The sequence below is a fragment of the Limulus polyphemus genome, unplaced genomic scaffold (assembly GCF_000517525.1).
Source record: "Limulus polyphemus unplaced genomic scaffold, Limulus_polyphemus-2.1.2 Scaffold5798, whole genome shotgun sequence".
Classification (NCBI taxonomy): domain Eukaryota; kingdom Metazoa; phylum Arthropoda; class Merostomata; order Xiphosura; family Limulidae; genus Limulus; species Limulus polyphemus.
In genome coordinates this window covers 40,710-50,765 of record NW_013671408.1, presented here as the reverse complement: position 1 = coordinate 50,765, position 10,056 = coordinate 40,710, and the positions used below count along the sequence as shown (strand labels likewise).

Here is a 10,056-nt window from a genome sequence, read left to right as displayed (position 1 = left end):
TATATATATATATATATATATATATACATACAAGCGCGTGCACACACATATATACACATATACAAACACATGCACGCACATACATATATAATATATATGTATTATAGTTTAAAAAGAATAGATACATAATTTACTGTATAAAACTTTTTAAGAACGGATAAAACGGGAATTATTACAAAAAGCTAAAACGTTCATTTATCCCATCGGGCTGGAAAGTTCCCAGGTCAAAAATGGTTTTGTTTTCTTGTACTTCGCGGTTATGTTGGTCTGTAGGAGGCCTTCTTCAAAACAAGAATTTTAAAATGGCCGAGGGTATGGTTGTGCAGATTGAAGTGTTTAAAGCCACTGGTTTATCTGCGTTATGATTTATTATGTCTCTGAGATGTTCTCGGGAACGTTCTGCTAATAATCTACTAGTTTCTCCTATGTATAATTTTCCACAACTTGAACCAAAACACGTCATATATTCTATTGTATGTGCAGTTAAATTGATCCTTAATGTAAAAACTCTACTTAGGATCCTGCACGGATGTTCTTGAGTCAATGTAAGCTTTACTAATAAAATCGCCAAGGACTTGTGGTTTATTTAATCTTTACATTGGTACTTTTTAGAGCTCAGAATCAGTTCCTGTTTTATGTATAGCTGGCTGTCTGAGTATAAAGTTGTTTGTTTTTGATCTGGCGATCATATTACGTTTGTTTTTGTAATTTTTGACATCACGTGTCTCACTCATTAGAGATTGGAGTCATGTAGACTGTTCTCGTTTAAAAATCTCACCCATTGAAGTCTGAAGTTATAGTGTTTCATTTTTAGTTGACGTTTGGGAAAAAATTGAATGAGGTACTTCCATTAAAAAAATTCATTGTCTGTTCTGAAGAAGTGACAATCATGGTATTGCTTCTATGCAAGCTACCAAATAATACTGTCGCTTTTACTCAAGCAACCAATTTAATGTCACTTATGTTTACATACTTGAAACTAGGACGCCGTGTTACTCAAACGCTTAAATACAATAATGTTTTGAAGCTTAATCGTTACAAAATTAAACATCGTTTCGTTTACAGATTTTGGTGATGAACAAACTTACTAGCAAATCACCGAAGAGTCCGCAGAAACGTGTCACAGAAGATGAAGAATAATTAATACTCCAAAACAAAACTACGATTTATATATAAAGTAGTATTTTATAGGTCAAACCACCAAGAAGTTAATATATAAGTAACTTCCATCCTTACACGCATGACATTTCTGATTCATCATTACCATTTTTTGGATATTCTTCTTTCTATATCTTCTGATAAAATAACAACCAGTGTTCATTAAATACCTACAGACACCCACAACTATTTGCACTTTTGGATATTCTTCTTTCTATATCTCTGATAAAATAACAACCAGTGTTCATTAAATACCTACAGACACCCACAACTATTTGCACTTTTGGATATTCTTCTTTCTATATCTTCTGATAAAGTAACAACCAGTGTTCATTAAATACCTACAGACACCCACAACTATTTGCACTTTTGGATATTCTTCTTTCTATATCTTCTGATAAAATAACAACCAGTGTTCATTAAATACCTACAGACACCCACAACTATTTGCACTTTTGGATATTCTTCTTTCTATATCTTCTGATAAAATAATAACCAGTGTTAATTAAATACCTACAGACACCCACAATTATTAGCACTTTAATTCTAACCACCCCACATATATGAAGAAGAACATCCCAAAATACCAGTTCATTAGACCACGGAAACTGTGTAGTGAACCTGATGATTTCAATGTCCGCTCAACAGAATTGGAATCATTTTTTTATGATCTTGACTACTCCAAAAACAATCTGAAAAAAGGCCGCAACTATATTGTTAATCAAGACCACAACTCCTCTTCATCTTTCACGGAAACAAACTCCTGTACCAGGCCGCCCCTTATTCTCACATACCACACACACACACAACAAACAAGTTAAAGATATTATTCTAAACAATTTTTCGCATTTTAAAGGATTCTAACACCACTACACATATTTTCCCAAGACCCCCCCCCCCATAATTTCTTACCGTCACGATACCAATATTGGAAACTACGTAGTTCAAAGTAGCCTTAAAACACCCACCTCAACAGACACAGATTCTATTGTAGGTAGCTATCCTTGTAATAGAGAACGCTCTAACACATGCTACCTACACTTACTTATCTTAAAAAGAACCGGCCAATTTTTCCACAACGTTGTATACATTTTACAGTCGGAAGAGAAATACATACATCAACGTCAAACAACAGGCTAATAACTACATTCTTTATATTAAAGCTTTCCAGTTTGTAAATTTGAGAAATTAAATATATTAATCCTTATTTTTATACAATTCTGAATCAGCCTCGATCTGACATCTGATTAGCTGCACTGATTGCCAGATTCACTCGTAGTTTCGCTCTAAGTACGCAGCTTCCTCTGATCGAAAGTTAATATTTAGCCTATTAATCCCCTTTATACACCTTTGTATACAAATAAGTAGGATCATACAGACAAAATCTATCTCCACTGTGGTAGGATCCTATGTATTAAAATATTAATCAACAAAACCAAAACAGAAAAAACAACACTTCTAACACTTAATCATGTTTAGTACAGTAATTTAGTGTTACAGTACAGAAATTTACATATATTTTTTTCAATGTAAATAACATCCAGTAAAAAGTTTTCACGGATAATATTTTCCCCGCAAAACAAGTTTTATTTATCTATTTATTCTAGAATTGGTATTTTTCGTTTCAAATGTGCAGTTCCTTATGGCAGACGTTCGTGTGTTATTTAGAAAGACATTTTCAAATCACCGCTAGGTGTCTATTCACTAACAGTATGTATAATCGTGACCTAGTTAACAGAATCTAGCTTGGCTTAACTCCTGTTATCTGATTATATCGTTACATTATAGGACGTACAAAAATGAAGTACAATTAAGGACGCATAACCTTATTAAACTCGACCTTAAACCACTTTTAATTGGGCTTATCCTCTTCTTCTTTAACAGCAGGATTGTTACTAATCTGATATTTTGTTTTACTTCAGTTGCATGCACGCGCTAGTCATTGGCCTACACTTATTAGAGCGATACGAACAAAGACGTTAAAAAAAAAAGGAGAATCTTGGCAACGTAAAAAACAATCAAACCGCTATTCTACTGATTATTTCGAAGTTCTTGATAGTATAACTCTTTTGTTGCCTTACCCTACTGTTGCCTGAATATTTATGAATCTCGGTAGTGCAAAAAAAATAACGTTATTATCTTGATTATTCTGGAGTTTTTGAAACTATGTATAACCGTCTTGTTTTCCACACCGTAAATAACTTGTTATGTGAAAAGAATATATATATTTTTTTATGAATAAACGTTTGACAAATCATTTTAGGGTATAAAAACAGTTATTTGTTTTAGCGCTAACCTACACCGTGAACTATTTAAAACGGTGTATTTCTATAAAGTCCCAACTGTGACTGTAGTATAAAAATATTTTACCAAATATTTACATCAAATAGATACACTAGGCCCTGAATATGAATAATGTATATGTTGTTCTGTGTATATATCTACATATATATATATATTTCTGTGTCTCAGCCACATAATGTTTTTAAATGTAAATTATCATAGGCCTTGAAAGAAGAAAACTGACAACCGAAATGATTGACAGGTTTATCTAGGTCCTGCATTTTGATTTTCATAATATACCAACTTAGTAAGCATTCCGAGCCAATAAATATGAAATAAAAAAAACCGATTAAACGCCAGTCTTTTAGTAAACTTCAGACTGAAGCATTAATATATAAATTATTATTAAACCTTTGTACGTTGAAACATACTCACCCCTTCAGGGTTGTACTTAGACAAAGCTCCGTCTTCTTTAAATTCTTCTTCCAACACTTCAGTTAGTTTTTTAGATGAAACTAGCGTGTTGAAATAAAAAAAAATCAAACAATAAATAATCTTAGCTGTTTGTATTTTCTCTCTAAATAATATTTTGTTTGGTAATAAATAGTATTAAATGTTTGTATTCTCAAAGTACATAATTGTTTTCCTGGTAATTTTCCCGAAAGGAGGGGCTGAGGCCCCCTGGAAGGGACACTTGTTTTAACCACTCGCACTATACAGTAGTGTGTTGTCTGTCAGTCAGTCAGTAGACACTAAAATGACGCCGCATAATGGACGCTTAACGTTGGAATTTGTACTGTCTTGACGTCAGTAAAAATGCACGCGTGCCATGAATCACGAAAACAACTATGTACTCTGTAGGCTACACCACAGCATGGCATATGGAGTCCAAAAACAAGAAATATTTGTTACTTTTAATTTTGGTTTTATTTACCTTTGAAACAGAACACTTTCGGAGCACTTCTGGTAATTAGTATTAGATGTTTGTATTTCTTACCTACATAATCGTTACTCCAGTAATAATAGTATAGATAATTGTTTGTCTAACAATGAATAATTTTGAATATTTGCCTATTTATGTGCATGTTTACCAAGAAACTTATAGACTAAAAAAAAAAAAATGGTGGCTTTAAAAATCAGCTGGTATAATTAGTTTAAAAAAAGATTGACAATAAAGCTTTACGGGTAAAATTTGGAACAAAATCCAATTTTGTGAAATTAGCTCGTGCTCACGTATAATCTTTATAAAATACGGAAAACATCTTTACACGTTATTGAAATCTCAACATGAATTAGAATGTTTATAAAATTATAAACGAAAAAGAATAAAATCTTCGAATCACCACTTTTTTTGTTTTCAGATAAGTTTCGGTTTTCATTAAGGGTTATGATTAGAAGTTAAATGATAAGTTTTGGTTTTCATTAAGGGTTATGATTAGAAGTTAAATGATATTGTTTTCGGTTTTCATTAAGGGTTATGATTAGAAGTTAAATGATATTGTTTTCGGTTTTCATTAAGGGTTATGATTAGAAGTTAAATGATAAGTTTTGGTTTTCATTAAGGGTATTGATTAGAAGTTAAATGATAAGTTTTGGTTTTCATTAAGGGTTATGATTAGAAGTTAAATGATATTGTTTTCGGTTTTCATTAAGGGTTATGATTAGAAGTTAAATGATATTGTTTTCGGTTTTCATTAAGGGTTATGATTAGAAGTTAAATGATATTGTTTTCGGTTTTCATTAAGGGTTATGATTAGAAGTTAAATGATATTGTTTTGGTTTCCATTAAGGGTTATGATTAGAAGTTAAATGATATTGTTTTGGTTTTCATTAAGGGTTATGATTAGAAGCTAAATGATAAGTTTCGGTTTTCATTAAGGGTTATGATTAGAAGTTAAATGATATTGTTTTCAACAAGTTTGGAATTGTTTAATTTTTGCATTGCCATGGAGATGAAAAATTTAACTAGCAGTACAAGACTCGAAGTTAAAGCATCTTTTATATTCTGTGATTTATGTTAATTTACTAATGTAATAAATAAAGCTTGTAGTTCTATAAACACCCCACCAGAGGGAGAGAAAACACTATTCAGGTTTGTTTGTTTGGAATTTCGCGCAAAGCTACACGAGGGCTATCTGCGCTAGCGTCCCTAATTTAGCAGTGTAAGACTAGAGGGAAGGCAGCTAGTCATCACCACCCACCGCCAACTCTTGGGCTACTCTTTTACCAACGAATAGTGGGATTGACCGTCACATTATAACGCCCCCACGGCTAAAAGGGCGAGCATGTTTGGTGTGACGGGGATTCGAATCCGCGACCTGCAAATTGCGAGTCGAGCGCCCTAACCACCTGGCCATGCCGGGCCAAACACTATTCAGAAAGCAAGTGAGTAAGTCCAGTGAATACTTAAATTTACTGATTTTTTGGCCTGGCATGGCCAGGTGGTTAGGGCGCATGACTCGTAATCTGCGGGTCGCTTGTTCGAATCCCCCTCCCACCAAACATGCTCGCCCTTTCAGGCCGTGGGGGCGTTATAATGTGACAGTCAATCCCATTATTCGTTGGTAAAAGAGTAGCCCAAGAGTTGGCGATGGGTGGTGATTACTAGCTGCCTTCCCTCTAGCCTTTTACTGCTAAATTAGGGACGGCTAGCACAAATAGCCCTCGTGTAGCTTTGCGCGAAATTCAAAACAAACAAACAAGCTGATTTGTGTGTGATACCTACCCTGTTGTGTGAAGTTCTTGTGTGGGTGGGGGTGGATTATTTACTGTAATTGGATAATTCAAATCAGTATTGTTTAAATAATTGATTAAAGGTGGAATACTTTAAATACATGTGTCTATATGGGATCTAGTTTTTGTTTTGCCTTGCTCATGATTTAGAAGCTCATAAAAGCTAATATTTCATCAGGTTACTGAATGTCTTCAGTATGGATTACAATAGGTTTACTTACATTGTATAAAATCCTGTAGTTGTTGAAACTCGGCTGGAGTAAACCTTTTACCATTTTAATGTCATCATCTGGACTCGCTATAACAGGTATCAACTAACTGAGCATCACAGACAAAGAGGGCGCTCGGACACCAGAAACTGACAACCCAGCGTGCGGCACGAGCCAAAGTTGTTTGTTAACCAATCTCAGGAACCATCAGCTGGAGAAGGAAGTGAGAGGAGAGAATTTATAGAGTACTGAGATACTCATCAACAAACATGTGAAACCTACATTGTAATAAAGGTATAGCCTTTCCTCACGACAGAGGCGGTAATTAGTATAGCGTTCTTTCACACGTAAAAGAAGGCTGTTGTTAAATTCATGCCAATAAATAATGTTTATTAGGCATACAAATGTTGAAACAAACCGGCGACACAGGTTTATTAACAGCTCAAGTTCGTTTGTTTGTCGACAGTTTAACAGTTTTATTGACAGATTTTAATCTCTAGTGAATGGTAATTGATAAATAACATTTTTTTTAAAAAATCAATTCGTTACATTTATATACTTAAAGCGTTGATTCTCATGTTTTAATATAATGCTGTATAATCTCGAACACCTTGAAACACAATATTAAAAATACAAAATAACACAAAAGAGCTTGAAGCTCAGTGGCGTAGCTAGAAATTTTTCCGGGAATGTCAAGTAAAACATATGCATTTTTTCCAGTTATTCGTACATATCTGTCACTGAACAACGATTATTCACGTGCTAGCAAAATGTTACCAGTTGACCTAAGGGGGGAATTTTGTTTATTAAGATATTTAAATTTTCGAATTTCTCTTCACCGCCTCTCTGCAAGGAGGGCTGTTGCCTTTATTGCTACGACACTGATGAGTCTACTTTTCACCCAACTGAAGTAACTGTTGAAGTAAGCAATAAAAAATCTGAGTACTAAGTTGTACAGAAGCGAATTAGTTATTTCGTGCAACTAGAAATACAAAGTACATTTTTTTGTAAAACTATATCAACTTGTGGAAATTAAAGAAAAGAAAATCTTGTTGATACGACAACAACTGTTGTGGAGTGAACGCCTGTCATGATGTCTTATGACAAGTATAATTAAAACTTGTTGTTACAACAACAACTGTTGTGGCGTGAACGCCTGACATAATGTCTTATGACAAGTATAATTAAAACTTGTTGTTACAACAACAATTGTTATGACGTGAACGCCTGACATGATGTCTTATGACAAGTATAATTAAAACTTGTTGTTACAACAACAATTATTGTGGCGTGAACACGTAACACAATGTCTTACGACAAGAATAATTAATAACTTGTTGTTACAACAACAATTGTTGTGGCGTGAACACGTAACACAATGTCTTATGACAAGTATAATTAAAACTTGTTGTTACAACAACAATTGTTGTGGCGTGAACACGTAACACAATGTCTTATGACAAGTATAATTAAAACTTGTTGTTACAACAACAATTATTGTGGCGTGAACACGTAACACAATGTCTTATGACAAGTATAATTAAAACTTGTTGTTACAACAACAATTGTTGTGGCGTGAACACGTAACACAATGTCTTATGACAAGTATAATAAACATTTCTTTTTGTCCACTAATGGTAGGGATTTCCGTTTCAAAAAACAAACAAATAATTTTAATTCTATGTGTGGGCATTTTAAAACTATATTAATGTTCAGCTCTTTAAATCTAAATAAAACCATTCCACTTTACTCTTAGAGTGTTGTGAAAATATACGCAGTATGGAGGAAACAAAGCTACAAAATGAGATATCTGAACTCTATCCACACGGAGAATCTAACTCCGTATTTTAGCATTGTAATTTTGTAAACTTGTCGCTGACCCACACGGAGTGGGGGGGGGGGGGACAAAACCTACACAGTGGAATATCTTTATTGTGCTCACCGCAGGTACCGGAGCCACTGGGGCTAAGATGTACAATAAACTATCTGTACCCTGTTCACCGAGAGGAATCGAACCCCGAATTTTAGCGTTGTAAATCCGTAAATTTATTTACTGCTATAGGGAATCGAGTATAAATGAAATTAATTAAAGACAAAAGTGTGTAATTTACCCCACTTCCGCCCTCCCCAGAAAACGTCTTATGCACCAGGGCCTGGGTTTTGTAATATTACTTTACAAAACAACCGTATCACTAGAGAATCTAGTATTTGATAAACATTAGTCTGATGTTGTATGTTCAGGGTTGTCAGATTGGCGGGGGATCCTCCCTTTTCTGGGGGTCAGTATGGGGAGATATTGTAAGGGTTTGTTTGTTTGTTTTGCGCTAGCCGTTCCTAATTTAGCAGTGGAAGACTAGAGGGAAGGCAGCTAGTCATCACCACCCACCGCCAACTAGTTGGGCTACTCTTGTACCAACTAATAGTGGGATTAACCGTCACTTTATAACGCCCCCACGACTGAAAGGGTGGACATGTTCGGTATGACGGGGGTTCGAACCCGCGACCCGCAGATTGAGAGTCGAGCGCCCTAACCACCTGGCCATGCCGGGCCCATGTTTTTTTAGTAGAGTGTAAATAAATATAATTTTTATGATATACTGCAGAACTTACGAATGTTTTTTTGTTGTTTTTTTAAGCGCCAAAAAAGAGGCATCGCTAGCTACTTGAAAGATTGGAGGCTCGGGCCCATAAATACTGGAATTATCCGCGTTTCAGAATGATGGCGATCATAGTTTCCTATTCTGACTTTTCAAGACATCAATTTGGGATTCGGGGCACGGGCCCCATGTGACGCCGCTGAGATTATCTGCACTGGATCCGCTACAAGGATCGAATCCACAAATTTTGGCGTTATAAACTCCCAAGCTTACCGCTGAGCCACTATTCTTATATCATGAAAACATATTACACGTGGGTACATAATGTGTTCATGCTAGTATTCAAAGGGTTAATACGAGTCTCGTGGTGGAGAAAGAACTAGAATAATAAAATGAAATACTGTAAAAAATAACATCAAAAACTTGAGCAGATGAATTATTAATTTCAGTTCGTTAAATAAGCAAAAAATACTTATTCAAAATCCTGAAATAAATTCCGGTAGTTCTGATCAAAAACCAGTGTATAACTTTCAGAAAAACTTCAGTTTCAAGGTTTTATTTTTTCAGGTACTAATTTAAAAAACGGTTAGTTACATCTATTGGCATCTGTTCAGGGTGGCGTTATTCCAATTAATTTTTGAAATGACTAAATCAATTTAGGTTAAAACTTCTCAATAGTTAAGATAAGTCATTAAAAACTCGACTATGTTCGATCATTTAATTATTTTGATTCTTCTATTTCTTCCTGCTGCTGGAAATGGTACAGAATTTAAGATTTTGTAAAATGAAATAATTTCAAATTGGGTTAAGAATCACATGAAAAATTGGGTTCAATGACAATGTCATTCAGGTAATACTCCTAAACAGAAAAAAAAATCACATGAAAAATTGGGTTTAATGACAATGTCATTCAGGTAATACTCCTAAACAGAAAAAAAAATCACATGAAAAATTGGGTTCAATGACAATGTCATTCAGGTAATACTCCTAAACAGTAAAAAATCACATGAAAAATTGGGTTCAATGACAATGTCATTCAGGTAATACTCCTAAACAGAAAAAAATCACATGAAAAA

General features: G+C 34.4%; 1 protein-coding gene across 1 annotated transcript in view; it reads right to left on the bottom strand.

Moving 5' to 3' along the window:
- Window positions 1–6,450, bottom strand: part of LOC106472997 (diacylglycerol kinase 1-like) — a gene marked incomplete at its 5' end in the record, with an annotated part of 15,939 nt that extends 9,489 nt beyond the window's left edge. Inside the window, 2 exons of the mRNA XM_013933670.2 lie at window positions 3,877–3,956; window positions 6,396–6,450. Coding sequence (XP_013789124.2) covers window positions 3,877–3,956; window positions 6,396–6,450 — 135 coding nt within the window. The remainder of the gene's footprint in view (window positions 1–3,876; window positions 3,957–6,395) is intronic.
- Between the last annotated feature and the right edge of the window lie 3,606 nt (window positions 6,451–10,056).